Below are 16,838 nucleotides of genomic sequence, written 5' to 3'. Positions count from 1 at the left end.
GCGCGGACTATTTCAATTGGAAGTAATGTAATCTATCTGATGTGTGTACTTGTTTGACTTCGCTGCGAAGATTCTACCTAAGCATCGATTGTGAAGAGATAGGATGCAATCGGAAAATAGCAACAAATTGATTTCAATAATCTTTTAAATAACTTCATAATATTTCCCGCTCTTGAAACATACACCTCCTGCCCGGTTAAATCCGCCGTTGAATCACTGCAATGTGTGCACAACACACTTTAAACAACACATTTTTGAAAAAATAAAACATTTTAATTGAGCTAACTATTTTAACAACGCGGTTATTGTTGCACACTTACACGGAGCGTTAAACTAATGGGACTGTCGTGAGTGAGATTATTTAATAACTGCCCTTGGGAACGGCTGGAAACAGGTAGAAACTTTGTCAGTACCACTTCACACGGATGCTACATGTGTTTTGTTAACGAGGTTACAACAGGGCCATTAATAATGCACAATAAAACCAAACAAGTTAGACCTACCGGTTAAAATGATAGCTAGTAGCCCCGACTTTCTGCATTAATTTAAACTTGAGGAGTTTTAAATATTAGGAGCGATGATACCCCATAGATGATACAAACAGCTCATCCACGCGGAACGAGCTGCCATTTGATTTCAGATGTCAAATCTGAAAGTCGATGATATCTAATGATAAATGACATGGGAGGGGGGGGGGGGGGGGGGGGGGGGGGGGGGGGAAAGCAGAAAAGTGGGTGATTCTTGCAGATAATTCCGACCATGGTGCTCTAAATCTCGCAGCCGCGGATCCATGTTTCTGCAAATAAAACAGATGTCGGTAGAAATAGCTATTCCATCGGCACAAAAAGTTCAGAGATAATCGAGAACGATACACGCTCCAGTCAGATATTACAGCGATAATAAACAGGCAACTATGATGATGCGCGGACACGTAATGCTGAAGAATATGGGCAACGTGGGGATGCATTTATAACTGTGACCGAAATTCCCGAGAGATTGATCGGCGACTGTAGGAAGGATGCAACTATGTTATAAACATGTACATTAATAATGATGTATCAGTAATGGACGCACACCAGCCAGACAAACGCCTGTGATTTAGAACTTGGCTTAGGCATTCTACATGTTTAGAAATAGATGCTGCCTGACCCGCGGAGTTACTCCAGCATTTTGTGTCTGTCTTCGGTGTAAACCAGCACCTGCAGTTCCTTCCTACACACTACATTTTTAGAGTACTGTTTTCAAACTGGCTGCCCGTCAGAAATATTTGTGGGATTGCTAATAACGCCTGGTGTCCCGCACTTTTGCTCCCGTCCAAAGCTAATCTTCCCGCTTCCACTCCTGTTCTGAACACTTGGGGTCGCACTTTGTAGCGCTTTGCCTCTGTGTGTGTGTGTGTGTATGTGTGTATGTGTGTGTGTGTATGTGTGTATGTGTGTGTGTGTGTGTGTGTGTGTGTGTGCGTGCACGCACGCGTAAATAGACACCCCGGCCCGGGCAATCTGATCCATTTAAAGTAGCGCCGAAGTACAGATGCATTTGAACAAGTAGAGAGCGGCGAACCTCCTGTTTTGATTTCATTTTGCAATAAGTAATGCAACAACGTGGAGAAACTGCAGGCTATATTTTGGTGACATTATAAACAGCCCTCCATCTCGAAAATAAATCGATCCTTTTGGTGCAAACCAACGATTTTTTTTTCTAAAGCTAAATGATAATGTCCCGGGTTAGAATGGTGTTAAGTTGTTAACGTCACTGCATCCCAACACGAAAAGATCACAGGGGTTTAATAATAATCATATTTTTGGATATTTTCCAATTATTACAGGTCTTTGCATTTCTGTTTTACCTTTTTGCTGAAAGCGCGGAATTCGACCTTTGGTTGTAGCAAGTTTTGAACGCTCGGGTTGCCCCCTCTCTTGTAGAACAAATACTGTACTTGGCCGCGGGACATGCGGGTAGGAGACAGCGAAGTGATCGACACTAATCTCCACTCTGCCACTGTTCGCGGCTAATCTAGATGCAAGCGTTCTTACAGAGCGACGGACGGCCGTCGCAGAGAAACAGCAGCAACAACAATAACAAAAAAAGCAACACAAGAGAGAGGGGGGGGAATCACAAGAGGGACCGCGAGTTTGCTTTTAGTGTCAGTGCCGGGGCATTGGGAGCGAGAGTGAAGGGTTCGAGAACAAATAAAGAGAGAAAGCTGATGTTGGAGTGAAGTGAAGATGCAATAGAGAAGAGAGGCTGGAAGACGGGGATCAGAGAGAGAGGGAGGGGGTGGAGAGAGAGAGAGAGAAAGAGAGAGAGAGAGAGAGAGAGAGGGAGAGAAAGAGAGAGAGAGAGAGAGAGAGAACGTAAGGCTGGGAAATAGACCAAAAGCCGGGATAAAGATAGGACGGGGAAGAAAAAAGCGATCGAGAAAGATTAAAACAAAACAGCGGGTAGTACAGAGAAAGTCAACTGGGAAGAGGCAGGGGAGCGGGAAAGAAGGCAAGTCAGGTAGAAAGTGGGAACTGCCGTCCGGAGAGCGCAGGCAGGCAGGGATTGAATAAACGGGGATGGTTTTGCCGGGGGGGGGGGGGATGATAGGGGGGTGAGAATTAGCACCGACAACTGAGGGCGAGGATCCTTCTGCATTGCCGGGGGTGTGGAGGGGAAAGGGAAGCCCGGAGCCCCTGTGAATGGTTGGGGTCTGGGGCTCGCACTGCTTGTGGATGGGGGATTGCTTTAAAACTGAGCTGGGGACGGGGACGGGGACGGGAAAGGGTGGGTGAGAGGTGGAGGGTGTGTATGTGTGTGTGCGCGTAAGGGAGGGAGGGTGTGGGTCTGGAGAGAGAGAGTGAGAGTGTGTGTGACAGCGCGTGCGTGTGTGTGTGTGAGACAGAGCGGGATGGGGCGGGGGGGATAGGGAGAGAGACAGAGCGAGATAGAGACAGAGAGAGAGAGAGAGAGAGAAGGGATCTGTTGTACATGAGCGGGTGGAGAGGGGAGGGGAGGAGAGAGGGGGAGGGAGGGAGGGGGGGGGGAGCAGGATGGCAGCTTCGAGCTGCCCAGCTGATTATCAGCTGATTGGCTCCAATTGTCAAAGTCTACTTGCCTTGTTTCTACCCTATTATGCTAATCCCGGCGTGCGGAGGAACTGATTGGCGAGGTGCAGCGTGAGCCCTGCCTCCCGGCTGCTGACGGAGGCCGTGGGGGTATATACAGTAAAGAAGGAGATTTGCAATCTGTGCTAAAAGCTGTCTGATCAAAGGCAGATTGGCTGTGGGTGATTTTTTTTTTGTTAATATTTATATTAATTTTGTTCTCGCAGAGAGGCGGGCGAAGCAGCGGCAGGCAGTGTCTCTGCTTTGCAAACGTAAGCTTTTTGCTTTTTCACTTTGTCTGCTTTGGGAGGGGAGGACTTGAAACTATTTTCATAAGACTCTGCACCGCTGGAGCACGTCCTCCCTCTTTTCCTCCCCTCCCTCAACCCTTGATTTTTTTTTAATGCCCCCCTCGTTTTTTAAGAGAAAGAAGCGATTTTTTTCTCGCCCCCTCTCTTCTCGTCTGTGGCAAGCTGTCAAGACAAGAGGCTTGTTTCTTAATGCCAGCCCGGCTGGTTTAAGAAGGATCGCAGCGCCGTGACAAGGACGCAACGCCGAGGCAAGAGCCGACTCTTTTCCTCTCCATGTACTGTGTCATTCAAAGAAGTTTTACTTGCTGAGAGGCTCAGAGGAAAGAAGGCGGTGGGGGGGAAGAAACCCGCTCTGAGAGAGAGAGAGAGAGCGAGCGAGAGAGCGAGATACTCTGAAGACTCACGCTGAGATAACATACACGGGGGAAAGGAAGGCAAGAGACTTTAAAGTATCAGGAACCTCCAGAACAGACTTAAAGCGATGACTACAGAGCTGGCCATTAATACAGAGTTGCCCACCAGCCCACTTGCCATGGAATATGTCAATGATTTTGACTTGATGAAATTCGACGTGAAGAAAGAGCCACTAGGGACCGATCGCACCGTGAGGCATTGTAACCGCTTACAGCCGGCAGGGTCTGTGTCCTCTACCCCCATCAGCACCCCTTGCAGCTCGGTGCCTTCTTCCCCGAGCTTCAGCCCCACCGAGCAGAAGACTCACCTGGAAGATCTGTACTGGATGGCGAACAGCTACCAACAACTCAACCCGGAGGCTTTGAACTTCACCCCCGAGGACGCGGTGGAAGCCTTGATTGGCAACGCGCACGCCGTCCAGCAGCAACTGCAGGGCTTCGACAACTTCCGAGGCCACCACCACCACCACCACCACCACCACCACCAACAATTCCAAGGGGTCAACCCGGACGAGCTAGGCAACAGCAACGGGCACCATCAGCATCACAGCCACCACCAACAGCACAGCTCCCCGGCTTCCTCCATCTCCTCCACTTCTCAGCAGATCCAAAGTTCCCCTCATCACCAGAGCCTCCTGGCCGAGGACAGGTTCTCCGACGATCAGCTCGTCAGCATGTCGGTGCGGGAACTCAACAGGCACCTCCGAGGCTTCTCCAAGGACGACGTGATCCGCCTGAAGCAAAAGAGGAGAACCTTGAAGAACAGGGGCTACGCTCAGTCGTGCAGGTACAAGCGTGTGCAGCAGAAACACCTGCTGGAGAACGAGAAGACCCAGCTCATCCAGCAGGTAGAACAACTCAAGCAAGAGGTTTCCAGGTTGATGAGAGAGCGAGACGCCTACAAAATCAAGTGTGAGAAACTCGCCACTACTGGCTTCAGAGAAGCTGGCTCCACCAGCGACAACCCGCCGTCTCCAGAGTTCTTCATGTGAGTCTGCAGTCGCCTGCCATCCTCCATCTATAACACCCCATCCATATGCCTGCTTGAGATTTGTTAGAGAGAGAGAGAGAGAGAGAGCGAAAGAGAGCGAGCGAGAGAGAGAGAGAGAGCGAAAGCGAACTATCAGCAACATAGCCCCATTCATATATTGCCTGTGTGGTTGTATAGAAAGAATTACAGAAAACTTGCATTTAAAACACACAAAAAATATTAATCCTGCATGCTGGACATGTACGGTAATAATTTCTATTTTGTACCAGTTTACTTTCCATTCGGCATGGCGTTTTATTTGAAAGAAGTTACTACGGGATAGTTGAACTATTTTACTGCTTATGCCGATCTCGGTTTTCAGCTGACGATTTTAACAGCTTGTAAATATTTGCAACAAGAACTTGTGTCCATATGCACTGATCCATTTCAGCACAGTTTTTTTTTAAAAGAAAGGAAGAAACAACCTTTTTTTTCGCGGGGTGAGGGGTGGAAAGGGAATGGGGAGGGGGAGGGGGGGATACGGAGGGCAAATTTCCGCTTCATCAGAAACCAACATTATGTAATTTCAACGCCTCGAATTTTTTTTTTCTCCTGTTGTTTTGGTTACTTTTTTTTTTTTTTTTTTCTTTTTTTTTTCTCTTGTGTTAGTTGTTGCAGAATTTAAAAGAAACGGACAGATGTGGAACATAAACCATGATTAGCAACAATCATTTTTGTTTAAAAAAATGCCATTAACGTGTTAATTTTACTTGGCGCCCTTGAAATGGGCGGCGATTGCTTCAGAATTTAGATTTGAGACTATGACACTCTCTTTGGTATAATAGTTTGATTTCTTCGTTCTTTGAAATGTAAACTGTCACGCAGCAGAGAACTGTGTTTGTTTTATAAATGCGGTTTATTTCTTAAAATGCTTTCCAAACTGGGGAGGGGGGGGTGGGGGAGGGGGTTGGAGAAAGTAATGAAGGTCAAGTTCTGTATGTTGTAAATCCAACGCTTGTTAATAAAATATCCAGTCACCGCAGTGAGAATGTTTTAGTTTTTTTTTAAAATGTTGATTCAATTGAAATTGGAGCTTTTTTTTCATCGCTGACAGTGTGGGAAAAATGTTCCTTTCACCAAGTTGTCCAATGCAGGTTTTCATGCAAAAAGCGATGCGATTAAAATGCACACTTTTAGTTTAGAGAGGGAAAAAAAAAATAACTGGACAGTATGAACCCTGGTCTGTCTTTGAACAAGACTAGTAAGCAATGGGTACTGACAATCTGACCAAATTCCAAACTCTGTAAACTCGCTTTCACGAGCGGGTGCAAACAGCTTTCCACCCGCGCGCGTCTGTGTGTATTTCATGTCTTAGAAAAAAATTAAATATAAATCATAATTTGACAAATAAATGTTAAATAATGGGGAGGCGTGACAACATTGTGCAGCTTTACTTTTTTTTTTACAAAAAAAGCCTTTTTTTCCGAAAAAGAAAGAAAACATTGTCTGTAGTGATTGAAACAATCTTATTCAGATTAATTATACCAGACACACAAAATATTTATCTCATAAATTCTGAAGGGATCATAAAGGTATCGCTTATGGAAATGATAATGTCTTTTAATTATCTGTTCCAATTTGGATTATTGTAGTGTTATCCCAAAAAAAAAGAAATGGATTCTGTCTATTCTCTTTGGTTCTGTGAAGACTGTTTCTTTTCTATTGTATGCTTATTAAAGTCATTCAAATGGCATTTATTTTGATGACATGCTTCTTTGATGTCGTTTATTCTCACCTTCACTTGATCCTTTGTTTTTAATTTGCTGAGTATTGGAAAAATAAATTCAGGTGTGGGGGGAAAAGTCAAGAGGCACTGGGAGTGTGTGCTGCATAATACATAAGTTTAAATCCGTTTTGTTACTGTCACACACCCATTTGTGTTATCTATTACCATTATCACTCTGGGTGCCTCATCTTTAACATGCATTCATTCTGACAATATGCCAAGAATTTATATTTGAAACCACAGTAATAACAGATTTGTGTTTTTTTTTTAATGTCACTGGAAAATCATTGCCTTTAATCTGTAACATATTAGATATGTTTACTGTTGTAAAACCAGTACTTAAGCTTAGAGTTCAAATTTTGATATTTTTATTTTTGTTCTCTGCATGTGTGAGCACAGTTACTGGATGGACATTATTTTGACGATTTTAAACCACTCTGTGAGCCAGTTATTAGATGCGAGCTTGGAAAAGCCTGAGAGGAATATTGTTTGTGGGAACTGCCAATGCATATTAATGTCCTTTCATGCATGCAGTGAATGAAACAGTGGGGCTAATTGAACAACAGTAATAAGAAAATAGAAAGAAAAGGTCGTGGTATGTTTAGCATGGTGTATTCTGTTTGAATACTGTGTGGCTGGAAAGTTTTTTGGAGGTTGGAGTTCGTTTTTGGAGGAGGAGTTAATGTCATATCAGTAGCTACTATGAATTTTAATTTTAATTTTGAAATGGACATTTCAAATGGTGGGAACAGTGACGAGGTTGCAAAGCTTACCCTCCAGTTAGTAGATTGCCAAGAAAGCACACTGCATTTAATGAAAATCCCGAACCGAAAAAAAAACCCAGATAGGTGAATAATGTACAAAGTCGCAGTAGTGTTGCTTTTAAATGTGTTCTTGCCTTGTCCTTGTGTGGCCCTGTTTGCAGCAACTGTAAACTTCCAAGTATTTGGTACAGTCTCAAGGTTACGCCAAAGAGACCCGTGGTCCTCTCAACTGTGCAATGCTGTAAATTGGATGAAATTCATGTTGCAGGCAGGATTTCAACAGGATGCATTGATTGCAGCAGAAATTTGAGAGGCGGCAAATAGCTGATCTTTCAGAAAGTGATCATTTAAACCCAGTCTTTGGAATTTTCCTAAATACACATCTTGCTTTTATGGATACGGGCAATGCACACAGTTTTCAGAAGAAGGTGCGCATCTCATAAAATAATTTTGCACAAACATTTAAGCTTGTAAAGTTGTACCCTAAAATTCAATGGCCCCCTCCAACATATTAAAAGCACAGATACACACGTTCACCTCTATTTAAATAGAGCTATCACAACATTATCTTATAATAATTTCAGAACCCATTGACTGTCGTGATTGAAACAATCTTATTCAGATTAATTATACCAGACACATATACAAAATATATGTGGTACATAAACCGCAGGGGCTGCATGAAGAAACGATCGTGAACATTATAGTGCAGAGTTGACAATTTGGGAGATTTCATCTTTTGGAATCTCTAACCAGTGGGTTTATTAAATGCTGCGATTTTTAGCAGCGTGCACCAGTTCTCCCAGCTAGTAGTTTAGAACTAAATGTTCCCAGCTGTTTTAGGTTGAGTTTTCAGCAGCACTAGTGTCGGCTTGACTTGCTATAGCAGGCTGGTTGGTTACTAATGGTTGACACTGAAGGGTCAGGACATCTCTTCAGGAGTTGACGGTGTCAAATTACTGATCGGAGATACAGCAGAGATAACGTTTGGGCCTGACCAGCAAAGAAAGGGGTTTACTCTGGTGAAAAACATTCAGGGTTGACACAGTGTGCAAACCATAGATTGCACTGTCGATGGCGGAGTCTCTTTTATCATCAGTAGAAGATTTTATATACATATAAAATATTGAACGCAGCAGAAATGTGGAAAAAGTCGAACATTTTCTGGGCCAAAATGTATTGTAATAGGAAGTGAAACAAATGAAAAGCAAGACTGAAATCAAAAAAGCTACCACAAGAGAATAGCTGACACTGCAGTAGTTAAGGCAATTTATACCAATGTACTGATAATTTGCCTTTAATAAAATTAACCATGCATAAATGCTATGATATTGAAAGAATTGTTTCTATTACAACAGTTTAAGGGAATCAATTATTTAAAAGTGAGGCCACCATTAATGTTGGTGAATTTATGATCCTTGTGTTTTTCGGAGATGTGACGTTACTTTCCTATTTGGGAATAATGTAAGCTTTCCACCATTCCACTATTTCTATTTGACGACAATACCTGCAGGGCATCATGGAACGCGAATAATATTTTCCAATATTTTCATTTTAGTTTTGAATAAAAGAAACTAGCAGTAATATAGTGCTCACAATGCATTAAGATTTTTGATAAAATGATGATTATAATGGAAGCAAAACCCAAGTTAAAAGCTTGATTCAGTTATTGTGACCAATATAAAGATATGTCAGATAACATTTTTTACAAACTGAAGGAGCAATTGCTATTCACAATGCAAAAATAATTGCAGACCCCACAAAATGTGCGATGGGCAGGTTTAGCAGACTGTGATTTTTATTTTATCATTGCCGATCTGCCCCTTTTTGCCCATAGTGCGAGCACGGGTAAACTTCCCGCATAGCCTTCGTCCAATCTGCGTTACCGTATGGCATCATACCTGCAACACCTTCCCAGCTTTTGAATCAGAACATCACCAAGAGTGATGCCAATGGAACACCGCGGAAATAATCCTCTCCATGTTTTGTAAACCCGCAGACTTGAAATTCCGTTTTATCGCGACGGGAGGTGATAATCGATCGAGAGATTCACTTAAAAAGCTTTGGCCACTGCGTAATAGAAAATGTTCTGCGCGATAGTTCGCCGCATACAGCGAACACAACAAATCGATACCCTACCTATACTAAAACAGAATGATCTTTCATACATTGATTCAATCCCATCCCCTGCATTCTTGACGGTTCTGGTAAAGAACAATATCTTCCGCGCTCTTCCGCTTTTGCTCGTCCTCTTTGGAACAGCGGAGACACTATGCTCACAAACATTTGCTGGAACTTTTGTTTTTTGTATGGGCAGTCGAAAACGGGATAGAGCAGGAACATCAATCATTCCTATCATCGAGAATGCAGTGTCTGCAAAGCAGACTCAGTAACTCTTAATTGGATAAATACTGAAAAAAAGGAATAGTTTGTGGAGTAAATGTATTAACGAAAAAGACACGTCAAGTGTTGGTCTTAGTATCATATTGCCTGTAGAATTTTTAAAAGTGGAAGGGATTTATTTGTTTTAGTTCGTCATGTTATTTATGCTAGTCACTGCTGCTGGTTAATATACGTAATGATGTGCATGTGTGAGTGAATGCATGTGATTTTTTTTTTGGTGATAATGAGTGGGTCACGTGATTTGCTTGTCGCAGTAAGTGATGTGCTATTGCTCTGATCTACAGTGCAAACTGGCAATCTTGCTGCCTTTGGGAGTTAATGTGTAGAGCTTGCAGTAATTGCCATGCACATTCGTGTTGTAAGTGTTGAAATTCTCAGAATTTTGCACCACATCAAATCGCTTGCCCTATGGATGAAGGAAAACTTCACATTCCAATAATTGCTACATCGCAGCAAAATACCTGTCAATGTCATTCTAATCATTGGAGTTTTTTTTCTGTAAAGAAGAGCTGAAGATGCTAGTTTGCAAAACAAAAAAACACAAAGTGCTGGAGTAGCTCAGTGGGTCAGGCAGCATCTCTGGAGAAAAGGAATAGGTAACGTTTCGGGTCGAGATCCTTCTTCAGATTGAGAGTCAGAGGAGAGGGAAAGGTGCGGAACAAATCAGTGCCGGCACCGGTGGCCAAAGAGTCGGCAATGGCCCATCTCTGCGGAACATGAATAGGTGACGTTTCGGGTCAGGACCCTTCTTTGGGCTGTGGTGGGGGGAGGGGGGAGGGGGAAGAAAACTGGAACAGAGGTGAGGTCAGGACAAAGCCTGGCAAGCGATAGGTGGATACAGGTGAGAGAAGAGGGTGGGGTTTGATTGGAAGATGGTTTGACAAAAGCCAGAGATGAAAGGGCAAGAAGTGTGAGATAAAGATTAGGATAGAAGGGACGCAAATTGTGAAGCCAGAGGAAATAAATAAACTGTGCATGTTTAATATGCTTCATGAAGTTCAAATAACCTCAAACTCAATCCTTCATCCAGAAAGGAGGCGTTTGTTTGCTTGCTATACCGCTACGCAATGCTACATTCATGTAAACTGATCTATTGTGCCAGACTTACACTTAGCCTTTATCAGAAAGCTAGTCATGTGGTAACACCCCGGATGACATTTTCTTTAATGCGCGAACAATTTGCTTTTTCACATTTGCCGCAGGAAAAGCACGAGGGGAAACAAATCTATTAATTTGATTGCATAATAAATCAGCCATTGCCACTGGTCTTTAATGGTTAGCATGTCACAAAGATAGTCAAACCAGTTGCGATGAATCTCCAGTATTAGATAACATGACCAATAATGAACCAAACTCTGCAGTTGCTTAAAAAATATATATTCTTGCGATGTGGATATTGCTGGCAAGGCCAACGTTTACATTTGATTCCCTCGGGATCACATCATCCCTAGTCAACAATCCGGTCAACCAGGGGAACCACGCTACCCAAGGTCATCTGTCGCCAGCCCTGATTTGTCTTGGTCTGTGCTTGCTTTGCCAATTCCATCCCCCCCCCCCCCTCACATACACATCCCACAATCAGTCTGTAGAAGGGTCTCAAATCGAAACGTCACCTGTCCATTTTCCCCAGAGATGCTGCTCGACCCACTGAGTTACTCCAGCGTTTTGTGTCCACCCAAAGTTTGATTGTCCATCTCTAATTGCCCTTGTGCAGCAACGTGTCAGCTGATGTCCAGATCCCATAAACTGGGTATTTGGAAAGGGAGATTACAGCTGTTGGATATCTAAATTCTGATCAACCCACGTGCAACCTGCAAACACACATATTTTAGCGGTAGGTTTTACGTTGAATATTTCTAAATTAAATGGAATTCATTAGAAGGGAAGGAAATGGCACGATAATTCTGCTATCTCACGGGTCCAGCGACCTGGCTTCAATCTTCATCATCACCCACTCCTTCTATCCAGAGATACTGCCTGTCCCGCCGAGTTACTCCAGGATTTCGGGCCATATTCAATCTTGAGCAATTTGCGGAATCTGAATATTATTCCCATGGGTTTCTGCTGGGCACTTTTGTTCCTCCCAGATCTCCAAGTCATGCGGGTAGGTTAATTGACACCTGTGAATTATCCCTTAGTGTGGGGAAATTGCAAAAAAAAAGAGTGGGTGGGTGTACGGGAGAGTCTAAATTGCCCGCCTACATGGAAATAAAGTGAGTAGGAATGGGATTGATCAAATTGCTCTCCCAAGAGCCAGTACGGACCCAATGAACCAAACAACCTCTTTTCATGTTGTAATAAATACAGATGGTTCCCACCTAATCTCAAGGATACAATATACTGTGAGTTTATAGATATGCATTCATTTATTTCAATAAACATTTGGCTTGCATCCCTGCAAAATGGTCTTGTTAAAAATCCTGTACACCCACTTGCCTTTCTCTTGTCTGTAGAAGGGTCTTGACATGAAACATCATCTATCCACATCCTCCAGAGTTGCTGCCTGACCTGCTGAGTTACTCCAGCACTTTATTTTTTTGGTTTATCTTTCTTCTCCTGCTCTGAAAGCACGAGAAAAACACAGGGTCTCGACCTGAAATGCCACCTATTCCTTTTTATCCAGATATGCTGCCTGACCCGCTGAGTTAATCCAGCACTTTGTGTCTACCTACAGTGCTGATATAATTCCACCTTTGCACTTTGTGTACATGGCTGGCAAGAAAGGCCAATCTCCTCCAACTTTAATAAAAATCTTGCAGGTTTGCAACAGGCTATTTTTATCAGTAAAATGACAGGCCGCCTGGCAGTGAGCCAAAGAGTATGTTTAAAACGAGTTGCTAAATGGTGGTTTAAAACAAAACTGGGCAGATATCCCTTTTGCCTGTTAAGGTGATATCAGAAACAAAGCACAGAGATTGCTTTTCAGATCTGAATAGATAACAGCATCTGAAATGTCAACACTGGAGGATTGTCTCCAATACTCTGGTCTATGCCACTATCCTTATAAATCGTGATCACAAAGTTCAAACTAGTGCAGTTTGATGGGATGAGAGTTAGGTCATTCCACGGCCTTAATGGAAGGTGTCAAGTGAAGGACGACATGGACAGCCTCATCGCAGTTTCGTGCCGATCGCAGAAAATTGACGGTAATTAAGTGCTCATTGCCAAAGCCCCTGGCAAAAAGCATGGCCACAGAGAAGCCTGTGTTTTGAAGTGAAGTACCATACTTCTGCAGAGGAGGGTGCTCTTCTGAGATAGCAGCTCAGACATACAGTTGGGGAAGAATGGAAGAAAGTTTACTATGCAACACAGGCACTCATCTTGCTTGGACCAGTGGTCTTTCATGTGGCTGGAGAGATAGACAATAGACAATAGACAATAGGTGCAGGAGTAGGCCCTTCGGCCCTTCGAGCCAGCACCGCCATTCAATGTGATCATGGCTGATCATCCCCAATCTGTACCCCGTTCCTGCCTTCTCCCCAAATCCCCAGACTCCGCTATCTTTAAGAGCTCTATCTAGCTCTCTCTTGAAAGCATCCAGAGAACCTGCCTCCACCGCCCTCTGAGGCAGAGAATTCTACAGATTCACAACTCTTTGTGAGAAAAAGTGTTTGCTCATCTCCGTTCTAAATGGCTTACCCCTTATTCTTAAACTGTGGCCCCTGTTTCTGGACTCGCCCAACATGCCTGCCTCTAGCATGTCCAAACCTTTAATAATCTTATATGTTCCAATAAGATCCCCTCTCATCCTTCTAAACTCCAGAGTGTACAAGCCCAGCCGCTCCATTCTCTCAGCATACGACAGTCCCGCCATCACGGGAATTAACCTTGTAAACCTACGCTGCACTCCCTCAATAGCAAGAATGTCCTTCCTCAAATTAGGGGATCAAAACTGCACACAATAATCCAGGTGTGGTCTCACAAGGGCCCTGTACAACTGCAGAAAGACCTCTTATACTCTTGTTATAAAGGCCAACATGCCATTTGCTTTCTTCACTACCTGCTGTACCTTCATACCTGCTTTACTTTCATAGACTGATGAACATGGACCCCCAGATCCCGCTGTACTTCCCCTTTTCCCAACTTGACGCCATTTAGATAGTAATCTGCCTTCCTGTTTTTGATACCAAAGTGGATAACCTCACATTTATCTTACATTAAACTTAATCTGCCATGCATCTGCCCACTCCCCCTACCTGTCCAAGTCACCCTACATTCTCATAGCATCCCCCTCACAGTTCACACTGCCACCCAGCTTTATGTCATCTGCAAATTTGCTAATGTTACTTTGAATCCTTTCATCCACATCAATGATGATAGGTTTTTGTTTAATGACCTCTGGTGCTAACAACCACCTCGGCTACACGGACTGAATCAATAAAGTTTAAGGCATAGAGGCTCACACCTCTAGTGAGCTGGGTTCAACACTAACCTCAGGGTGCCATTTGTGCGGAGTTTGCATGTTGTTCCTGCGAGCGCTTGTGCTTCTCCCAAGCGCTCTCACCGTAAACACCTAAATTGCCCAAAGTATGGTGGGTGGCAGGAGAATGGATAGTGGAGGGGGAGGGAGGAGGTGGTGTGGGGAATATTTAGCATTTAAGAGAGATGTGCGAGGAAAAGGAAAGTGAGAGGATTAGCATCGATGGGTGTTTGGTGGCTAGAACGTATACAATGGGACGAAGGGCCTGCTTCTGTGCTGCATGAATCAATTACAAAACCACGGTGAGGAAAAATGTAATACCTAACTAGTCGAGTAACACATTGATTTAAAATAAATTACACTTTTTCCTTCAGATTCTACTGCTCTTTCATTTTAACCCTCCAGAACATCTGAGCTCCTCCAAATCCTTTGCCTAATCATCTCCGGAGCTGTTTGCTCGATTGTTAGCTAGCATCCATTCAGCTGCCAAGATTGTAAGCTTTGGAATCCATTACCCAACCCAATCCACCTCTGCATCTCTATTTAGGGCTCTCCTTAAAATATACTCCGACCAAGGTTCTGATCACCTGTCCCAATATATCTCCAAGAGACTGGCTGAATATCTCCAGGAGATTATCTCCAGGCTGCCAAATCTTATTTCCACAAGCTCCTGTGAAGCACCAAGGGACATTTTGAGAAGCTACACTAATACGACTTATTGTTGTTGTTGACTCATATAACCAGATTACTTTCAGCCTCCAGTTCACTCGTACAGTTAATTAGAGTCATAGCGTCACACAGCACGGAAACGGGCCCTTCGGCCCCACTCGCCCATGCCGACCAAGATGCCCCATCTACACCAGTCCCACCTGCCCGAGTTTGACCCATATCCCTCTAAACCTTTCCTATACTTGTACCTCCAATTAATCTCAGGTTAGTAAACATGGATGCATTGTTTCATTAACAGGTGCATTTCATTAACCATTTGTCCGTCCTGTCTTTCATTCCACAAGATCACTTGAAAGTGAGCGTAATCTACCTTTTGATTTTATATCTTACGTTTACACAGATTCCCAATGAAATGCACAAGAAAGCAGCCACTGCGCTCCATGCCATAAGCCAGGTAAACATCTTTTCATTTGCTTTGGAACTGGGTAATTTGGTATTCCAGAAATAATTCTGGAATTTGCTTTTGTTTTTGTTAAAGGTTGCATTCTGTGAAGGGATGACAATGTGCAAAGGAAACGTTTCACTCGGGACAAAATGTATACGGCTTCTTGTGTTGCCATTGCGTTGTGTTGCCACAGCAGTCTAACGCAAAAGAACTACTCTCACCAAATGAGCATCATCCAGTGTAAATTGAACGCGTTCGTACATTAAAAGGCAAAACAGATCAAACAGGCTAAATGGTGCTTCATTTTATTGTTAAAGGCCACGAGTGAAACTGATCGATACATACAAATGGACAGGGGAAGTGATCATTTGGCAGCATCCAACCTGCAAGCAGACACCAAAGAAAGTTTGATCAGAGGAAGGTTACTTGTGTTTCTTAGATTAGTTTATTGTCACATGTACTGAGGTACAGTGAAAAGCTTTTGTTGCAAGCTAACCAGTCAGCAGAAAGACTATACATGACTACAGTCAAGCCATCCACAATGTACAGATAAAGGGAATAAAGTTTAGTGCAAGATAAAGTCTAGTAAAGTCCGATCAAAGATAGTCTGAGGGTCTCCAATGAGGTAGATAGTAGCTCAGGCCTGCTCTCTAGTTATTGGTAGGATGGTTCAGTTTGATCAGAGGAAGGTTATTTGTATTTCTTAATTGAATACACCGTACTGTGCAGCTCCCAAGCATTTTGGTAAATTAGCAGATGGACAGTTAACATAGGAGCAGTTGGCTGGAAACATGTGAATCAGCATTTAATTTCCAAGAGATGGAGAAACATGGAACTGCAGATGCTGTTTTACGAAAAACAAATGCAGAGTGCTGATGTAGTAGTTCAGCAGGTCAGGCAGCATCTCAGAAGTCACTGGAGTCTGAAGAAAGGTCTTCAGAGATGCTGCCTGACCTGCCGAGTTAATCTAGCACTTTGTGTCTTTGGTATAAACCAGCAGCAGCAGTTCTTTGTTTTTATCTCAGGGGAACATGGATAGGTGACGTTTCGGGACGGGAACACTTCTTCAGACTAATTCGGCAAAAGGGTCCCGATCCGAAACTATGCATGTTTTCCTGAGATGCTGCCTGACCCGCTGAGCTGCTCCAACACTGTGTGTCCTCTTCAGCATAATATCCAACCATAGTTTTGGACACTTTTTGAAGTCGCAGATACCATTATGTGCCTGGACATAATCTCTTTTCACTTGATGCAGAAGTGATTACAGTCATTAATAGTATGGCAAAGATAGACACAAAAAGCTGGAGTAGCTCAGCGGGACAGGCAGCATCTCTGGGGAGAAGGAATGGGTGATGTTTCGGGTCGAGACCTTTCTTCAGACAAGTTAGGGATAAGAGAAATGAGAGATATAGATGGTGATGTGGAGAGATAAGAACAATGAGTAAAAGATACGCAAAAATGTAACGATGATAAAGGAAACAGGCCATTGTTAGCTGTTTGTAGGGTGGAAACAGGAAGTGAGCGTGACTTGGGTGGGGGAGGGATAGAGAGAGAGGGAATGCTGGGGC

At 43.5% G+C, this 16,838-nt stretch overlaps 1 protein-coding gene and 1 long non-coding RNA gene across 3 annotated transcripts in view; one reads left to right on the top strand and one right to left on the bottom strand.

The window, feature by feature from the left end:
* Window positions 1-251: 251 nt before the first annotated feature.
* LOC129707263 (uncharacterized) lies at window positions 252-2,562 on the bottom strand. The gene is made up of 2 exons (XR_008725164.1): window positions 1,850-2,562; window positions 252-796 (listed from the first exon to the last, which is right to left on the bottom strand). It is a non-coding gene; the product is annotated as an uncharacterized LOC129707263 (long non-coding RNA).
* Window positions 2,563-3,211: 649 nt separating this feature from the next.
* Window positions 3,212-16,838, top strand: part of LOC129707262 (transcription factor MafB-like) — a 392,235-nt gene continuing 378,608 nt past the window's right edge. For both annotated transcript variants that reach the window (XM_055652173.1, XM_055652174.1), the window contains exons 1-2: window positions 3,212-4,801; window positions 15,226-15,279. In XM_055652173.1, coding sequence (XP_055508148.1) covers window positions 3,882-4,801; window positions 15,226-15,274 — 969 coding nt within the window. In that variant the 5' untranslated portion in view covers window positions 3,212-3,881 and the 3' untranslated portion in view covers window positions 15,275-15,279. The remainder of the gene's footprint in view (window positions 4,802-15,225; window positions 15,280-16,838) is intronic.

This window comes from Leucoraja erinacea, chromosome 21, assembly GCF_028641065.1.
Source record: "Leucoraja erinacea ecotype New England chromosome 21, Leri_hhj_1, whole genome shotgun sequence".
Taxonomy (NCBI): domain Eukaryota; kingdom Metazoa; phylum Chordata; class Chondrichthyes; order Rajiformes; family Rajidae; genus Leucoraja; species Leucoraja erinaceus.
This window is presented reverse-complemented; position numbering and strand designations above follow the sequence as displayed.